Consider the following 19,676-nt stretch of genomic DNA (forward strand, 5'->3'; position numbering starts at 1 on the left):
TCACCAGGTTCCCTGGAGCAGCTGGCCATCAGGTAAGGAGGGGCTCCTCTGGTCCATCAGCCAAGATCTAGCCTCTCAAAGGGCAACAAAGAGACCTAAGTACTATGGTAGGCCAACCGACATCCTTCGGCCCGATCACTCTTCGAGTCGACCTTTGATGGGTTTTACAAAGCAGCCACTGAGGCTCACACAGACTGGGAGACTTGTCCTGGGTCATGGACTGTTGTACATCCCAGATCGGCATAATGCCCAAACCTGAGCTTATAAGCATTTATTTAACCCAGGTTCACATTTAACTTTGTTTGATGAACTATTATGGGGTAATCCATCTGTATTTTTTTTTAAAACCACACCTATTCCCAGTCTGTGCCATCTGTGCAAGGAGTAGAGTGCCCAGGAATCTGTATTTTTCTTTAATGACCTGGCTATCCTGAGGCAGGCAGCGGGTATTACCTCCAAAAATCAATTCACAGATATTCTCTGAGAGCTTCTGGTCTGAAGGGCTGTGACACCACTTCTTTGGGAAAATTTTCCCAGGCCCTGGATTTACTTCTCTAGACTTCTTCAGATTTGGGGGTTTAGGTAAGGACCCCTTCTTTAATTTACAGACCAAAGAGGTTCCTTCCTCTTGGTCCCATCCACTGCCTGGCTTTCCCGCCCACCCTGCCATCAGCCTCATCTCTCCTCTCCACTGCGCCAGCACCTGATGGATGCCGTCCGGGGCCTGTGCTCTCGGGAATCCATCACCCAGCCCACGTGACTCTCCAAGGGCGGGTTTGAGCTGTGTCTTGTCTTCCTTTTTCGAGGCATCTGCAAAGGTCAGGCCAGAGTATGTTATTAACACACAGAACTCTGAGAAACACCAAGCATTTGTAGGACTAAGATTCCTTCATGTGTGTGAGTTCTTCACAATTTAGAAAAAATTTCTTTATCTAGTCTCTCACACATGAGGTCCACAGCTCTGAGCCAGAGACTGGTCATGTCTATCCCATAGGTGAGAAAACTGAGGTTTGGGAGCCCAAGGAGCCAGCTGCTCAATCCTCCTTGGGCCTTATCATGGCGACACGGGGCCACCAACTCTCACACCCAGTGCTTCCTCAGATGTGGCCACCCGATCCTGAGGCAGCCCACCTTCCTAAGAACACAGAGCAGGTCTGGGATTTGGCAGTCTCCTGGCTCAGGCAAGGGAATGCAGCAAAGCACTGGAATGCGGTCAAGTGAGCCCAAGACTCTTAGCCACGCAGCAGGAGCCCCTCACCTTGGCATCTAGCGTCCGTCCTTCTTTCACTACTGGGTAAAACCGTGATGTCTGACTTGAGTCTTTGAGTTGTGGTGTCCGGGGAGTGCGGGGGGTCCTGGCATTGCGGTAGTTTGGCGACTCTGGGACAGTGGTTGGTAGAGAACGGGCAATGGTGGAGGGCTCAGGAGCACCGAACAGTTTGTTGGCCAGGGCGTCGGTAGGGACTGCAGAGAGAGAGTGGGCCAGTGAGCGGGGGATGGGCCTGTGACTGACTGCACCTGGGAAGCCCCCCGTCAGAGGGCTGTACTCTCCCACCCAGGCCAAGTGGTACCCCTCTCTCACCTTGTTGGAAGCGGGGTGGCCCAGGAGGGACCTCCTGGTTGGGATCCACGGGGGGCTCTGGGGTTAGTGTATCAAACTGCTCCCGGCTGATCATGTTGACTTTCTTGAAGTTCTCGACTTCTTGCTGTGGAGGATACAGAATGGGTGGGGTATCGGTGTTAGTAAGAAGACTGCCCTAGCCTGTTTAGGAATCAAGACATGCAGGAAGTTGCAGGGGGCAGCTCCCACGTCCACATACGTGGAATTCTGGTCCTCAGGCTCTCAGCTGCCCCACACCATTCCCCAGCCCCAGTTACCTGGACACCAGCGTGCCGACCCAGAAGGGCTGAGTGCTGGCCCAGCCCTCTTTACAGCAAGGCTAGATGAGGAGCTCGGCACAGGCCGCTGACTCTCCTCTTGCCACTGTCTCCTCACCTCCACCAAACTCCCTGCTGCTTACTACAGCACAGGCTCACCTCACAGCTACTCTGGACAAATCTGCAAGTTTTGACTGTTTCCAGTCAGCAGGGATTTTTTTTTTTTTTAAACCTGTCTTTTCTCTAATTTCCATACTCAAAACAGGCTCCTGAAAACTTTTATATAGGCCTAAATTTTTAAGAAGAGAATAATCCAGTCTGTTCTTCTCTTCCCCACAAGTGTGGCTATCAGGACACTGAACATGGATGCTGAGGCAGCATAGTGATTGCCTCTAACAGGGACACAGCTTACAAAGTGTCTCTCCATCTCTCCTCACTTCATGCCCCTGCAAAGTGTGACTTACCACCCTCTCTTCATACACAAGGATACTGAGACTCTGTGCCCAAGGGCACACAGCGAATCAGCCTTCCTCACTCCCGCAGATTACAGACACCCCAGGCTCCACCCCCACTGCTGTGTCCAAGCCTCACCTTGATCTGGGAATACTCAGGCTCAAACTTCTCGGTCCACAGGTCCTGCTCGTAGTAGAAGAGCCCATCGTTAATGACCTTGGCCAGCTCCGCGCTCATCTTGGCACGCGAGGTATGGTTGCCTGTGCGGTCCCCCCCAGGGTGCCGACGCATGTAAGGCGGCGTCTGGGTGACAATGAGGATCTTGTTCACATCCCGGTCATCAATCTCATAGTCAGAGTCCTCATCAGACCAGGCGGTGAAGGTGTTCTTCCGCCCATCCATTTGCTCCATCTCCTCGTCAAACAGGAAATCGAGCTCCTCTTGCTCCTCCTGCTCCTTGGACATGAGCTGCTGAGAGGGCAGCTGCTGGGGCAGAGAGGTTGGGTGGAGGAACCTGGGCTCCTCGGACTTCTAAAATGGGGAAAATGAAGAATGCGGGGTGAGATTACCAGGGGGTCTTGGACTAGCCTCTGTAGCTGTCACCGAGAGAGAGGCCCTGGCAATGCCAGCAAGCCACAGCTGCCAGCCTTGCAGCCTGTCGCCTACGACTCTAGGCTTCCTCTCTCCCAGCTGACATCACAGTCATTCTCAAACGGTGAGGGGACAAGGCCCTACAGCCACCTGTGCTCTCATTTACCTAGCCTGGGAGTGGGCACACGATTCTACCCGTTGATCCATCCATTCCATCTATCCAAAATCTCTCCAAGAAAAGGAGAGCTTCATCAGACAGGGACCACGGCTGCCTTGCTTTCCATCATATCCTTAGTACCTAGACTGGGACTTAGCAATAGCAGATGTTCAACTCTTTTTTTTTTTTTCCATTTGACACAGAATGAGAGAGAGACAGCGAGAGAGGGAACAAAGCAGGGGGAGTGGGAGAGGGAGAAGCAGGTTCCCCACTGAGCAAAGAGCCTGATGAAGGGCTCAATCCCAGGACCCTGGGATCATGACCTGAGCTGTAGGCAGATGCTTAACTACCCCAGATGCTCAACTCTTTGATGAGTTAACAAGAACCCACTGATACCAGGCCCTATAGAAGACACAATTCTTGAACTTAAGGCAGCTCACAGTTTGGCAGGAGAAAAGTCAAACCACCAGCCAGCCAAATGCAGTGTGGTATTGGTCAAGAGTAAAAAAAGAATTTGTGGACTACACAGGGATCGGCACTTAACCAGCTAGAGGTGGGAGTGAGGACAGTCAGGGAAGGCTTCCTGGGAGATGTAATGACAGAAGAAGGAGGAACATAAGTAAGCCAGATGAAGGCAGGAACAAAGAGTGTATGAGGCAGAAAGAACAGCATGTTCTAGAGGCAAGAGAAAACAGGCTGCTTCTGGCAAAAAGAAAATATTCCAGAGTGTTGCTAGAATGAATTTATCTGAGACCTCAGGGCAGAAGCATTTGTCTACCTCACAATTTCTATCCAAAAGGTCAATTCCCTCCTATGCAAAAAACCTCCCATATAAACTCCAAACCTACTCTCTCGTAAGCTTCAGGATAGGCCTGGTGGGAACAACAGGGCTCTAATTGTGGAATGGGGGCTAAGCCTGCCTGCCTTTCCAAAACTTGAGAGCCTACAGGCCTGGAACTCATAAGGTCCCTCTCCAATGTTTTCCTCGTGACTGGCTTGATCCCTGACACGGTGTGAAGGATCACAGCCAGAACAGAGAGGGAAGTCGGGGTATGAACAAGAGGGAGGCAGTCTCAGTGGTACAATGGAAAAGGGGACACAGCATTTCAGAGACCCACAGTCCAAGGTCATCTGTGAGGCCTCCTCACAAGCCCTAAACCAAAGAGATCTCCCAAGAGAAGGTGAGGAGTGGGGCAGATGGAGCACACATTTGCTCCTGGAAAGGGGGCACTAGTTTTAGTTTGAAATGGAAACACTTCTCAGAGTGGACTCAATGTGTACTGCTGGCATATTGCTTTACAATTTCGAGAGCTGTCTAAGCCCTTCTTTCTTTTCTCTGAAGATGGGAACACTGAAGACTTGAGATACTAAACAACAAGCTTCCCAAGGTCAACAGCCATCAGTGATAGGAAACCTGTGTTCCTGTCTAGACTAACTCTACATCCAGGCTCTGTGTCTGCTCTTTCCCTTCACTCTTCACAGAGCCTGAGTGGCTTATATAGGGGACAGTGAGGACACGCTCGGGCACTACGGCAGCCCCAGTGATTTCAATGGGGCAAAACAAAGAGCCAAACACCAAGAAACCAGGGACACTGCTGCCAGGGGCTATAGGAGTTCCTCCTGTGAAGAATGCCACTCAGGAACTCACACAGCTGTCCTGAGAGGTGATCCTCACTGGAAGGGGACACGAGCCCAGCAGCTTTCCCTCAGTCACTGCTGACCTCGGCTCACGTCACAGCCAAGAGCCAGCCAGCCTGTGGGCTTAGCCCCTCTGAGGCCCAGCCCCACCCACCTTGGGCCGTGCTGGGGACGGCCGCGGCCTCTTCTTTACTTCGATCCAGTTCTCAGAATCCAGGTCAGGCAGGCTGGCAGAGAGGCCCTTGGGCAGCGTCTTTAGGTTGCTGACCTCCTCCGTTTTGGTTGGCACTGGGGTGACGGCCCGGGGAGAGCCAGGCGCTGACTCTGAAGGGTGGAAAGGTGAGGTCCTCAACCTTCCAGTCCTCCTGACACCAGCTCTGAGGAGGAGTGCTGGCTGAAGGACAAGGACAACAAGAAGGCGCCCACAGGCCAGCAGCACCTACCTGTCTCCTTCTGGTAATGCTGACGGGGCACAAACTCGGGGCAGTTGAGAAGCTGGGAGAAATCAGTCTGGGAATAATCCACTATTGGGGGACCAGGAAGAGGCCATTTCTCTGGCTCCTCCCTCCTGCGGACTTTCTCATCAACGATCTCCACCACCTTGCTGTCCTTTAGGGCCTGTAGGGGAGAAGAGGAATGACTCAGACAGAATGAGGTCTGGGCGGCTGGCAGATGGATGACTGGGCCCCACGAGCTCAGTTAAGAGTCTGGTGCTGACGGGGGTATAAGAAAACTGGCACCATCTTCCACAACTGGCATCAAATTACGAAATCAAACTTATAAGAGGGGACCAACATGAAAAACACACTTGCCCTGTGACCTTGCCATTCGATATCTAGCAATCTACCCCCAGAGAAATAGGGCCATAGACAGATTACATTATGTGTAAAGATACAGATAAAAAGCCATTCACAACATTGTCTGTAATATGGAAAACACTAGAAACTACCCAACTTGCCAGCACACCAACAACTTAAAATAAATGATGGCGCACCCATTCAGTGCTATAAGACTCACATGTTAAAAAATAGCTTCTCATGTGCTGAGGGGGAAAGAGCCATAAAAAAGCAGGCCTAGGTCAATGTGTCTAAGATGCCATTGGTGTTTGAACTTTTAAATAAATACAAACAAACTACATACACATTCTTCTAGGATTCACAGGTAAACGCCTATGGGTGTTCATCTCTAGGAAAAAGGGTCAGAGTGGAGAAGAGAGGAGAGCTGTCTTTAAGAATCTTTTGCAGTGGAAATGGGAGACACTTCCACAGTGCGACACAGGACAATACGCTGTCGGTGAGGCCACAGCTAGAGGCGCTCTGCTACACTGCTGGAGGGAGTCCCTGAGGAAAGGGAACCCAGCAATTTGCCCCATAGTGCAGCCTTCTCACTTCTAGAAATCTACATCAAAGATACACTGGCAAAAATACAGCGAGATATATATGCAGCTCTAAGCAGGAACAACGAACATCCTTCTCTTATGTACTACCATGCAGTCAGCTCCCAAATGTATTAAGTGAAAGCAAAAGTACAGGTGAAGAAATGCATGCATTACATGGTGCCACCCAACTAACACAGGGGAAGGATACAAATACACCGAGTGGCATTTGCTAATTTTTTTTTTAATGGAAGGATTCAAAACAAGTTGCCTTTGGGGAATAAAAGGAAGGCAGAAGTGAAAGAATTTTAAATCGGACTTCTAGGAGGATACCATGTTGACTTTAGAACCATGTAAATGTTTTACCTAAATGCAAAACAAATTAGAAATTAGAGGGGAAAAAGCAATCCCTAAAACTTGAGAGCAAGATGAAACTAACAAAACAAATATATGTCAAATTAGAGACAAAATTACACAAAGATTATTCCAAGTACTTGAGAATACAGTCATTTGAGGTATAAGTAGCAAAAACCTCCCACATTTTTAGTAGTAGTAGAGGTATTATTACGAGAATAAGGTATATAAACTATCAAATAAAACAAATGTGGAATTACGTTGAGGTCAACAGCAATGAGGACTTGGGGTATAGGAGAAAGGAGTATTAGACATAAAAGATCATTGGTATTGGGCGCCTGGGTGGCTCAGTCGGTTAAGTGACTGCCTTCAGCTCAGGTCATGATCCCAGAATCCCAAGATAAGAGTCCCGCATCTGGCTCCCAGCTCCATGGGGAGTCTGCTTCTCCCCCTTGCCTTCTCCTCACTCATACTCTCTCTCACTGTCTCTCTCTCAAATAAATAAATAAAATCTTAAAAAAAAAAAAAAAAGACCATTGGTATTAAGTAAAGACTGTGTAATCCTGAACTTTAATAGAAAATATCAGTATAATTTCCTGATGTATTTAAAAAAAAAAAAAAAAGCTCTAGAAACAATGACCAATCAAAGCAGCAACAAACATTCCTATAACTCAGACTGTGTGGTACATAAACACCACTTCCCCAAAAGAGAGGACCTAGGGCTCCTTGAAAAAATGGCCTATTCCAGATCTGAGGCAGGAAGTGTACGAGATCAAGCGGGGCTCTGCTAGCCACAGAGGGAAAACTGGATTCAGCACAGGAACTGCAACGGGCTGAGGCTGCAGTAAGGCTGAATCTGCAGGTTTGGGATACTACCAAAAGACACTAAAGCAAAACAAAAACCAACCAAACCAACCCAAGCCCTTGCAAGTTATTAGGGATCAACTCATAATTCTGACAACTGGTTAACAAAGGGAAAGATCGGGCTTTTATCAACCCTTTCTGTACAAACCATACCTCTTGGTAACTGAATAGCCGATGAGGCAAAGTCCCTCCTTAAAAAGGTATTCCGGCTAACAAATGAAGACAGAGTGATAGAATTAGAATTTCACCACTCCACAGTCCCTACTGAAATAGCAGGCAGTGATCGACAGCAGCTTGCATCACAAGGGAACAAATGAAATGCTCTGTGCCACCGAGAGAACATATCATTATCTATAAAGGAGTCTTGACAAAAAGGGGAGGAAAACCCCCCAAACCTGAATCTGATCAGGTCTCTGCATCAGCAGTTTACACAAAATTTGGAATACAGATGAACACGTCAGATGCCACCACTGTGTCCCATGAGAAATTAGACAAAATACACAACCCAGTTTTATCCAAATAATGAGTTGCAAGGAAAAAGGGCAAGAGGACACTTAGCAAGACAACACATGGGTCTTATTTGGATCCCGATTCTCATCGAGTACAAATTTTTTTTCCCCCCAAATAGGGTGAATTGCAATGGACTGTTTGGCTATATTAAGGAATTATTAATATCTTTATATGTGATAATGATACGGTGACCACGTTTTGTTTTTGTTTTTGTTTTAAACCAGGTATTTATCTTTTAGAGATAAGTACTGAAACATGGATGAAATGTCAGGTTACCTGAGATTTTCTGCAAAGTAATTTGGAAGAGGAAACAGATGGGGGATAGATGGAGTAAGACAGGCCATGAGTTGACAATTGCTGAGGCTGGGCGATGGGTTCATCATACCATTCTGTCTACTTCTGTAAATGTCTGCAATTTTCCATAGTAAGAGGGAGAGAGAGGAGAGAAGGAGGGAGGCAGAGAGGCCAGCCAAGCCTTGAAGCTTTAGCAGAGGTCATCAGATGAGGACTCCTCCAGGGTTCTCTGCGGGGGCCCACACTCCAGCTCCGTAAGTAAGGACCTTTCCTTCCCCTGCACCCCAGCCCCAGGGAGGGAGACCTACCGCAAAGATGAGTGAAATGTCAGTGGTAAGGGCCTGCACTCGGTGGAAGGAAGCAATAAGGGTGATGGGAAGGAAACCGTCAGCATCCATTTTCCGCCGCAGGAAGAAGTCTCGCTCTAAATTGTCCACGCTGAAGTAGTATTCACTAGGTGGAGGGGAGAAGATGGAGGGTTGCTGCATCACTTAGGAGACTGCCTTCCTCATCCTGTACACCCCGGCCACCTCACATAGCCTCTGACCAACCCTGACCCTATTGTACGTATGTACAGTAACAGGCTAAAAAGAAATGTTATCCTGTTGTGGCTCCTAACCTTGGGTCAGACCCATTCCCCCAGCCCTTCAGGCTCGCTGTACACCTGGCAAACCCCTCATCCGCCTTTACAACCCGTTCCACTGTTACCAGTCACTTTCTCTTCTCCCAAAATACTGTCACACTCTCCTGAAATGATCTACTTCCTTGTATGGCTTCCCTACTGGACCAAGGGACAATATATGGGAGTGGTTAGGAGCTAGGGTTTTGCCATTAGAAGGAAATGGATAGAATCTGTGCCTTGTTGTTTACCAGCTGTGAGACTCTGGGCAAGTTCCAGGGTCTGTCTGCTCATCTCTGAAACAGAGGTAAGACCTAGCTCACAGGACTAGTGCAGGACAAATAAGACAATCCTGTAAAACACTTAAGTCTGCACCCCGCCAACAGGGAGAACCCTGCACGTGTCTGCCAGCATTCTGACCGTGCTGCCATTACAAAGAGACAACGGACATTCCCTCTCCTTTTTGTTGGTGGTATTTCTAATTTTCTTAGGGCAGATATGGTATTACTTTTGCAATAAATATTACCTTTATGAAAATTCAGCTTTTAAAGGATAAGCAGCAGTTCTTTCTCTCCCAGTTCCAGCCAGGGGCAGCCCCTGGGGCGAGCAGAACTCCAGGAAGACCTGCCCATCGCTGCTCTGCCCGCCAGCCACCCTCTGACAGGTCCCGACACCCTATGCCTCTTCAGGAAGAAGGCTCCCGTCCACTTACATCTGCCGCTTGATGTAGTCTTTGAGCAGCTCCTGGTCCACACTGTAAAGCTCAGTGCTGCTGACATTGTCAAAGTAGTAGGTGATGTTGTTCATGTACTTGGGGGTGCGAGGCCCCTCTGCACCGTCAAACTTTCGGTAGCCAAACTGGTAGTCAAAATGGGCTACGGGGCAAATGGGTGCCATAAGGGAAGGGAGATCCCTGCCCACCGCCCCCGCCACACTCCCTCGGACATCCCGGAGCCCAAAGGGGCCTCACGTACTTCGAGTGCCACCCCGGCCGCGTCCCCGGCCGCGACCACGCCCCCGTCCACGGCCACGGAAGGAAGCCCGCGCCCCACCAGCCCCATCACTCTTCACACTCGATGTCTCGTCCTGGTCGTGCCAGGCAGGCTCCGGTTTGGTCTCTGGTTGCCAGGCTGGGGTTGGGGGGGCCATGGGCACGGGCACGTAGGTGGCAGGCTCAGACCCTATGGGGAGAGGGGCACTGGGTCACGCCTGAGGGTGACCCCCGTGCCCAGGCGCTCCCCAGTGGGCGGTGCATACCTTTGATCTCCCCTCGGCTGGCAGCTGTGTGCCGCGGCTCTGGCGGGCGAGCAGGGCGCGAGACCAGTTTTTCTCTGGGCACTTCAGGCTTCATGTCTATTTGCAATGGAACCCACTTGTGTTTGTTCCCTGGAGGACGGCATGAGGACATGAGGAAGTCTTGAAGGAGAGGTCCCTTCTAGCCATCCCTATCTCTGTTACTCCTCTGTCTGGAGCAAAAGGTCTGATTCCAATCTGATGACCTTGGGCAAATTCCTCCTCCCACACTGGACCTCATTTTACCTCTAAAATAAGGAAGCCATGGACCTCAGGGTGACAGTCAGTCCTGGCTGACTCCTAATATCAATTTCTCCATGGTCCGAGAACCCCCTTCTGGGGCCAGACACATGGGAGCCCAAAATTGAGACTGCACTTCCAGGCTCCCTTTAGACATGTGCCAAAATCCAAGAGTTAAAGTAGTCAATTCCAAGCTGAGTCCTTCAAAGGGAGCTACTTTCCCCCTCTTCCACTCCTGCTAGTTGAAATGAGAAGCAAAGAGTGAGCCACCCTGGACAAAAAGAGCCAACACACCACAGCAAGAGGAAAGGAAAACGAGATGAAATGGTCGCCATTCTACAGCTGGCCTACTTACACCCAGCTGTCAGGTGAGAGAAAGAACCTTCTATCTTGTTTAAAACACTGTTACTTTGAATCTCTGTTAGAGAAGCTAACCCATAACCCTGAACACCTTAGCCAAGGAAATGGGAACTCTTGCCTTTAAACAAAATCTTACATGGGACAGCAATACAGCGAAATACACTCGTTATTCTGAGGCAGGGACCTCATCTGTTCTGTGCACTGCTAGGAGCCCAACTGTTGAGAACAGGGCCTACTGATGCTTGTTAAGTAACACAAGGAACTGACAGACGGAAGGCAGAAGTGAAGACTGCGGGCCCAGAGGCCTACGTCAGTCAGCCTCCCAAGGAGTTCTCGGGGCTCCGGAAACCCATCTGGCAGTCCCAAGTTCTGACGCTTCACAGTTCTGCCTGCCACTTCTCCCAAGCCCTGCTGCCAAGTCACTCACCTTTCTTCTTCTGGCCCCCTCGCTGGCAGTCCTCGTCCCCATTCTTCTCCTCCCCAGATTCATCTGATTTGGTTTTCGGGCTCTCTTTACTATCGCTTCCCTCTCCTTTCTCCTGTTCCTTCATGTCTTTTCTGGGTGGCAGCTTCCGGGCAGGCTGGGACTTGTGGGACTGTGGCTGCAGCGGGAAGCAGAGTAATAGGGTGGTGACGTGTACCTGAGAGCCTCCTGGGATGGGACAGGAGGGAACCCCTGCTACTAGAGAGACAGGGCAGGAACTGGGAACTGAAGCATGTGAGGAGTTGGACTAGATGTATTCTAAGGTCCCGTTTTTATGCCGGAGAGGCTTCCACTGGGGAAGCGTGGTCAGGCAGGCAGCAGGTGGGAGACAATCGGTCTCTCCATCTTCCTTGAGTCTTGAGAAACAACCCTTAGGACACAGGGGCTATATATTTACTCCCCACAAGACCATACTGTCCTGGCAGTCTGTGGAATGGAAGAGCTGCTGGCCCTCAGCTTGTCCACAGCAACCCTGTCTATGGCATAAAGGCCAGAAGTCACAACTAGTGAGGAATCTAGGCCATCAGCCCAGCACAAAAACACCAGAAAGACAGGACTGATCTGGAGTTCCCCCTCTGCTGGGACTAGAGTGCGCTACAAAAGCTTCCCTAAGACATATGGTAGAGGTGGGTACTTGGCCTAATGGCCAGTCTCCTGCTTCACTCACTAGCAACCCAAGTACAGCTGATGGAAAACACAAGCTCTGGAACAACGTTAACATACTTGACTTCCAATCCCCACTTGACCATCAAGGGCTGGTTATGAGCCTCTCCCAAGGGCTCAGAGTTATTATCTTCAGTGGCCTCATCTGTAAAACAGGAATTGCTAAAGGACCCGTCTCTAAGTCACCGTGAGGGACAGGTGCAATGGTAAGCAGCACTTGGCAGTTCCTGACATACAGCAAGGGCTCAAATGATGATGATCCTTAGCTATTTCAGTGCTGCCATATTATACCAACCACTCCTCCTAAAAAACCGAGTAAGGTAAGATCCAAGATCTGACAACTTAAGAAACCAAATGTGTGTATGTCCAGAGCATTCAAACCTGCCCATTCTTCCCCACAGACATACCTGTACACTCTTGTGGGCTATCTCTCCAGGTGTGGGCCAGTTGATTGCATCTCCAAAGTCACCAACCTGTAAGACACATTCTATGAGGGCCCTGGGGTGGCCTTGTCTCTGCCATTCAGCCCCTCACCCCACATACCATTCCCCCAAGAGATCAGAAGCCACAATCAGTTTGTCCACTACAACCATCCACACTAGAGGCCCGGAGGGCTCCGCCACTACAGAGAAGATCCAGAACTACCCGGAAGCTCAGAAGAGGCCACCACCTCTTTCTTTAAGAAAGTCCCCTTCGGTTGCTTAGGTCTCCTTACCTTGCTGCCTTTGCGCTGTTTAGGAACTGCCGCCCTCACCACTTTGGCTGGAGCAGAATGTTCTGTGGGAACAAGAAGGGAGAGGTGGTTATGCAAAACCCATGGAGGGAGGCCACCACTAGCTCCTCACCCTCTTTACCATCCCTACACCATCAAACAACGTGCAGGTTTCCAAAGGAGGAAGACGTGGTGAAGAGGGAAAGGACACAGCAACAACTGTACCAGCCTCTCAGAAGCAATCACAGAAAGTGAGATCATGGACACAAACAGCAGCCAACAGCCCAGGAACTCAGCTCTGAAGCAGAAGGGCCCTCCCAGCTCTGCACCTTCCCATAAAGAGGGCCCTGAGTCCTGGGGAGGGTAAAAGTCCATGACTGAGGCCATGCCAGAGCCGGCTCTATAGCGGAAGGCTCCCTAATCCCAGCAGATTCCAAAAAGGAAGGATCTGAAAGGCCTTCTCAGGCTCTAATACTGTGGAAGCCTGTGGGTGAGCAGGCCCAAACTAGTGATCACGGGGAAGGCAAGATAAAAACCCTGAGCTGGCAATCAAGTCTAGGGCTCTCTCTTCTAAGCTTCCCCATCCCCTCACCCAGGCCAGCTCAGTCCTCAATGACTGCAGTCAACAGAAGGGTTAGCCACTCAGGAAAAGACTGCTCTCCAAATTCCCAAAGCAAAAGTGAGACCCACTTGACTCAATGGTCCTGCCTTTAGGAATTTATCCCAATCATACAAATTAGATGCGTGTTTGGAGTTACATAAAAACCTGTTGTACATAACAAGTTGCTATGTCTAACTTTAAAAAATTGAAAACCTTTCATGTCCTACAGCAGAAAAATGGCTAAAGAAATTAGTTCAACAATTTTTAGAGCAGTCATTAAAAAAGATAATGCTCTCTGCCAGAGATAAAAGATATAAAAAGATATATGCAATAAATGAGAAGAGTTGCAATCTTTTTTTTTTTTTTTTAAGATTTTATTTATTTGTTTGACAGAGAGGCAGCGAGAGAGGAAACACAAGCAGGGGGAGTGGGAGAGTGAGAAGCAGGCTCCCTGCTGAGCAGAGTCCCATGTGGGGCTTGATCCCAGGACCCTGGGACCATTACCTGAGCCGAAGGCAGACACTGAACAACTGAGCTACCTAGGCACCCCTGCAATCCTATTTTTATAAAGCAAATAAAAAACGTATATTTAGGAGCACCTGGGTGGCTCAGTAAGCTGAGCACCAATTCTTGGTTTCAGCTCAGGTCATGATCTCAGAGTTGTGAGCCTCACATGCTCAGCAAAGTCTCCTTGAGATTCTCTCTCCCTCTCCCTCTGCCCTTCCCCCTGCTTGCTCAAGTTCTTTCAACTATTTTTTAAAAGCCCCATGTATATGCACATACACACTAGTAGGACATCTAGAAGGCCATATAACCAAATATTAGCAGGAGTAAAGTAGTATGTTAACAGTGATTTAATTCTGTTTGGAATTTTCTGGTCATTTCAACAAAGACATGGGTTTTTTATAAAAAGAAGTAACTCTAAAGGGTCTGGTCCCTTCTACACCTACACTTATTTTCCAAACACACATCTGAAGAACAAGGGTTTCTGAACCTTGCCACCCCCAGAGATCCATGGGAAAAGGTACATCCTGGGGCTCTGCTCACCCACTTCTCTCCAATCACCTTGACTCCATTGTTGGCCAACCATACCAAGGCAAGAGCTGCCCCCAGTCCCTGAGCAAAGAAATCTCCCTAGTTGGCCTCAAAAGGAATTTTTTACCCTTTGAACAGACCCATGTTCTCTTAATGAGTAGAAAGAGCCCGTGACTACTGTGAGGCCGCAGTATTACCTTTTTTTTTAAAGATTTTATTTATTTATTTGCGAGACAGTGAGAGAGAGCATGAGCGAGGAGAAGGTCAGAGAGAGAAGACGACTCCCCTGTGGAGCTGGGAGCCCGATGTGGGACTCAATCCCAGGACTCCGGGATCATGACCTGAGCTGAAGGCAGTCCTCCAACCAACTGAGCCACCCAGGCATCCCTTGGCCACAGTATCTTTGACTTTCAAACCCTACCGGAGCCACTGCCCCTCAAGATACCCCACAGACCTTGAGAGCTGGAGCTGTGGAACCCAGCCCACAGCCTCTTCCATCCTCGGTGCCAGACAGGGGAAACCCAGAAAATCTCTCAGTCCCAAGAGGATGAAGCTTGTAGAACCAGGGAGCTACTATGCACCAACTTTCTTGCCAATCCTGGGTGGCTCCAAGAAGCTTACCACCACCCAGTTCCTCAACTGGGCTGCTGCTTGAAGCCAGGACTTGGCAGAAGCAGCTGGTACAGGATTATCTCCCTTAACTACACCTGAGTTATGGCAGTCATCACTTCTCCAAGGACCCATGCTCCAGCCCCCAAAACACTCCCTGCATGCTATCAGGACAAGAGCAGGCCAAGGGCCTGCAACTTCAAGTTCATTAACCATGAGCAGGAGAAGAGAATGAGGCTCAGAGAGCAAGGTGTTCCTGGAGACTTTCCTTGAAAAGGTGAGGAGAAGTTCTTTAGGTCACTGTTTCTTCTATTTTCTTAAAATTTTCTTAAAATTGGGAGGAGTCCTATCCTGTGATCACCCTGCCTGACATTTCACCCACCAAGATCACAAAAGGACATGTAATGTACTGAAAGTTGGGGCTTCAATTAATGGGGAGCCATCTTGCCATTACAAGACCACAGTGAATCCCTATTTCCCTCACCAACCCCAAGATGACTTGAGAAAATATGGCTGATCTGGACATACACATGTGCAGTTTGTTGAAAAAACCCCATGCCCAGCTAGCCCCCTGTTGCCCCCAGGACCCATAGTGCCCTGCTCTTGTTCTGCTCACAGATAGAACTTTAGACTGCCTCTACTCTAAGGAAGAACAAAGTCTCCTAGAGACATAAGGGTGCACTAGGGAGAGAGAACTACTTCTGCCGTTATGTAAAATTCCTAGATCTGTTAAAATCCTGTGGAGGCCTAGGAGAAGCCGGGAAGGCTCGAATGCACTGATGTCAGGCCCTGTGGGAGACTAGAAAAAAAGACTAGGCTTTCTGACTTCAATTACACATCCCTTTCTGGGTCCCCATCCTCCTCACCCCCCAGCATCCTCCCTCACCAGGCAACCAACCAACACACTCTTCAGCTCCACAATATATACAGGGCTTGGCATCTGAAATGGCTCCCAATGAAAACCAATCCTTTGCGCAGGTGCCAGTCCCCACGTCCAGTATCATCCCAGCCAAAACAGGGAATAAGCCCCCTCCCTCCTGCCTCTGTGTTCTGACACTTGGGCCAGCTGCCACTGACCCAAGCCCAGCTCAGGAAACACTAAATTCGCCACCCTGCACCTGGACAAGAAAACAGTCATAGAAGGTTAGAGCAGCAAAAAGGACTATGGTTCTAATCCCTTCTGTCTGCAGATAGGGAACTGAGCCCTGAAGGTGCCTCCCTAGGAACAGCCAGGATGAGAGCCAGAAGTCCCAACCCTCTTTGTTCAAGTGCTCTTTGGGCTTGCCATGAACCCCAGGTGTCCACCGGTAGGGTCAAAACTCCTTCCTGGCGCCATCTTAGAGCACTTTTGGTGTTTCCTGATAAATGGAGTTACTGAAGACAGAGAGAGGTTCTTAGGTACTGGAGGTACAAGTGTGGTGCGGCGGGCCCTGCTTGAGGCCCACCGTTCTACAGGAGCAGGATGGCAGAAAGGGGCTGCAGGAGGACCTTCCTCCTTGATAAAGGCAAGTCAGGAGCTAACAGGTAGCTGGAAAAGGAGAAAAGCCACTTTCTGTCCCATAGGACCATCCTCAGCAAAGAAGTAGGTTAATGATTCTAGTTCCAGGGGGTGAAGGGGCTTCCTAAATATACACCTGCATTTGGGTCTTAAATGAAGCCCACCAAAGCCTCTCCTCTACGTCTGGTTGTGGTCGTCCGGAGACTTCGTGAACCTGGATCTGCATGGCCAACTCACCATTTTCATTCAGGTTACTGAGAGCGGCAGGCAGCAGGGGAGCTAAACCACCACGGCTAATGTGGGATAGCAGGGAATGAGGTGGGCAGAGGTGGGTGCCGAGGGGGGGGGGGCGGACAGAGGGCAGCTTCCCTGCAAAGTGGAGCGGCTGCCTGCGTAACACCCCGAGATTCGCTCTCTCAGCCTCAACTGCCGCCCCTTCATTCAAACAGTGGAGGAGAGCAGACAGCCCATCGTAACTACACGGATTTATTATCTACTACACATTCTCTGCCCCGGGAGAACCCCTCTGAACTTGAGTTTCCTCATCTCTAAGACTGAAGTCCTGATTATCTCACAGCACAGCCGTGAGGGTTCCCTGAACAGAACAGGAGAGGGCCCAGCACACAGCAAATGCAAAATACTTCAATTCAGATTCACACACAAAGTTTACTACTTCTAAGTAATCTTCATCCTCACCATTAAAAAGGAAAAAACAATCTCTCAACATGAAAAGAATCAGACTGTGTGGAGAAAAACTCCTCAGGATCAACCGGCTCCATTCCCTGATTCAGATTACAAACACCCGCCCCGTTCCCGCCAACTCCAGCCTGGCCCTTCTTCCGGACCCGCCCTGCATAGACAGGCTGGGCTCCAGGGCAGGTTTCCCCAGGAAAGAGGAAAGAAAGAGGGGGAAATTCACCACAGGTCCCCGGGGGAGACTTTGGCATAAGCCCCTGCCACGCCAGAGGAAGGAAGAGCACAGGGAAGGCTTGGAGTTCTGACTTCAATTACAAATCCCTTTCTGGGTCCCCTCCCCACCAGCCTCCATTTTTTACATAGCATGGGAGGAAGAGAGCCTGGCCCCCAGCAGTATCTCTCAGCCTAAAACGGGACCAAACCCATAAACACCTGGTACAAAGCCAGATAAAACAAACACACACATTTTCTATACTGTCTTGTTCTAGAAAAATCTTAATACTACCGACCCTTTGCAATAAAAGCAACCCAGAGAGGCCAGATCCAGGAGACCTCGAGAGCGAAGGCTTGGTCTCCCAGTGAGAGACTAGAGGCTTTGGGGGAGATGGCACAAGGGTGAGTCGAACTCAACAGGTCATGGTAAAAAGAACTGGTAAGAGGGAGAAGCTAGAAATGAAACTGGGGGACAAACGTGGATAAAAGGTGAGACCAGGTGGGCTGGATGGGAGAGACACTACAGGCCTGAGTGGGTGGCCAGAGAGTTCAGCCTCAGTGCCAGCAGAACGGACAAGACCTAATGTTTATGTTGGGGCTGGCACCACTGCCTGAAGATTGGCATCTGAAAAGGGTGTTTACCCGGACTGGCAAGAACTTCTACCTGGGGGAACAGGAGAATTTATTAGGTTAAAGAAGGGGCTGCATTACCCGAGTTCACACTCATCCACCTGTGGACCTTCATCTGGCCATTAGGTCACTCTTCCTGGGGAGCCCTCTCAGACCCTCCACTCAAGTGCCTCTGCTCCATGCTTTTCCAGCACTATAGCCCTCACTCCCTGATTACGTGGCTCCTTGAGTGCCACATAATCAGTAATCCCAGTGTCTAACTCAGGGCCTGGGAACATCTGTTGAATGAATGAGTTCACAAACCCATCTCCTCCATGATTTTATACCGAAGAAAAGAGGCTTTGCTTTCCAAGTGCTAATTCCCAAGGCTACAGTCTCACCCTCCCACCTTTAGTCAGAGCTCTCCCCAGGCAGAGAAACAAGAAACCTAGGCACTGCTGGCTTCCAGAAGAACCCCACACCCAGCCATGCCTTGACTCTGAGGCACCCCATTACCTGCAATCAGGGCTGGGTCCTAATCCAGACTCTGGCACTTGTATAACCTTGCCGGGGAGCGGGCACTACCTCCCCTCCTGCCCAAGCCTGACCTTCCTCAAATGAATGGAAAGGTAGTAACATGAGGTCTAGAGGTATGAGGGGAGAGAAGGCAAGCCCTAGACCACTGAGATTTCTCATGCAAGCAATCAGCTGTGGTCAGAATAGTAACAAGTGCTTATGAAATGCAGTGAGCCTTCACTAGATACCATGCATTGCTGGAACACTAGCTAGTTTCTCTAATTGGTCTCATTTTACAAATGAGAAAACCAAGGCACAGGGCAGAAAGATTTGCCCAAGATCACAAGCAACAAGCAGGACGACAGGATTCGCCGACAGGATTTGATGCCAAGCAGTCTGATGCTAAAACCTGTGCTCTCAACCACTAGGAGCACAGTCCCAGTTCCCTGCTCACTGTGGCCAACAGGGCAGGCCCTCAGTGGCAGGGATGTGGCGTTATCATTCTACACACTGGGGAAAACCAAGGCTCACTGCAGGAAAACCTAAGGTCACAGAGCAGGGCAAGTCACAATCCCATGATGGGACGCCAACAACCTGACAATCCCTCTCTCCCTACACAGAGACAGGTAAGGGAAAGTGCCACCACGCACCCAGCTGAAGTCCCTATTTCTGGCACCCCAGCAGCCCTGGTGCAGAAAGAGGCACAGCTTCCAGGCCCAATTCCCAGTTCTTCCACTCCTGCCTCTGCTCCAATGTAATGAGGTTCTGGGGGTTGGGGGTTTCCAGCTAACATGGATTCTGCCCCCACCTATAGCCTCCCAATATGGGGAAGGCCATCACTATCTGCATACGCTGCACCTGGGACCGTGAATGCAGAAGGCAGCAAAAGCAGCTAAGAAGGTGAGGCAGAAGAGTCTGGGTGACATCGCCCACCTGTGCTCATCCCTCCTATGCCAGCCCAGGGGCAGAGTCTGAAAATCTGGTATATTCTCAGCTATCACCCACCCCGGAGACTGGGGTAGGGTCACGGAGGAGTTTGGTGACCACAAGCCTCTCTGCTAGGGTCAGTCTCCACTGACCCTAACAGACCTTAGGCAGAAACCTTCCAGAGTAAAAAGGATGCTGAGCTAACTTCCTCCCCCCTGCTCACCAGTTCTTGCTGCTGCCATTGCCACCACTCCTCAGAGACCTCTCTCTGCCCAGCCCTCCCATCCTGACTCCACCAGACCTGTGGATGAAACAGAGAAAGGGGCTGGAGGGCATCCCTGTGTGGAGGTTTGCGGGTGTGGGGAGCCTTCAGAACATCAGACCATTCTGAGGCTTGGCTCAAAGGAAGCTGCCAGCCACAGTCTGTGCCCCTTGGCCTGGGAGGAGGGGCAGGGCCACTGGGCTCCAGTCACATGGAGCTGCCCGG

General features: G+C 50.0%; 1 protein-coding gene across 4 annotated transcripts in view; it reads right to left on the reverse strand.

Annotated features, from left to right (window-relative positions):
* LARP1 (La ribonucleoprotein 1, translational regulator) overlaps nt 1-19,676 on the reverse strand; it is an 88,958-nt gene that overhangs the window by 12,656 nt on the left and 56,626 nt on the right. For 2 of the 4 annotated variants that reach the window (XM_082725123.1, XM_082725120.1), the window contains exons 2-14: nt 12,489-12,550; nt 12,181-12,246; nt 11,054-11,228; nt 9,991-10,119; nt 9,708-9,914; nt 9,446-9,608; nt 8,423-8,567; nt 5,161-5,335; nt 4,872-5,041; nt 2,470-2,862; nt 1,583-1,706; nt 1,259-1,464; nt 704-810 (exon numbers count right to left, since the gene is read on the reverse strand). In XM_082725123.1, the coding sequence (XP_082581249.1) occupies nt 704-810; nt 1,259-1,464; nt 1,583-1,706; nt 2,470-2,862; nt 4,872-5,041; nt 5,161-5,335; nt 8,423-8,567; nt 9,446-9,608; nt 9,708-9,914; nt 9,991-10,119; nt 11,054-11,177 (1,943 nt within the window). In that variant the 5' untranslated portion in view covers nt 11,178-11,228; nt 12,181-12,246; nt 12,489-12,550. The remainder of the gene's footprint in view (nt 1-703; nt 811-1,258; nt 1,465-1,582; nt 1,707-2,469; nt 2,863-4,871; nt 5,042-5,160; nt 5,336-8,422; nt 8,568-9,445; nt 9,609-9,707; nt 9,915-9,990; nt 10,120-11,053; nt 11,229-12,180; nt 12,247-12,488; nt 12,551-19,676) is intronic. The other 2 variants (XM_082725122.1, XM_082725121.1) reach the window with 2 other exon arrangements.

Source organism: Mustela nivalis (assembly GCF_964662115.1).
Source record: "Mustela nivalis genome assembly, chromosome: 3".
Classification (NCBI taxonomy): domain Eukaryota; kingdom Metazoa; phylum Chordata; class Mammalia; order Carnivora; family Mustelidae; genus Mustela; species Mustela nivalis.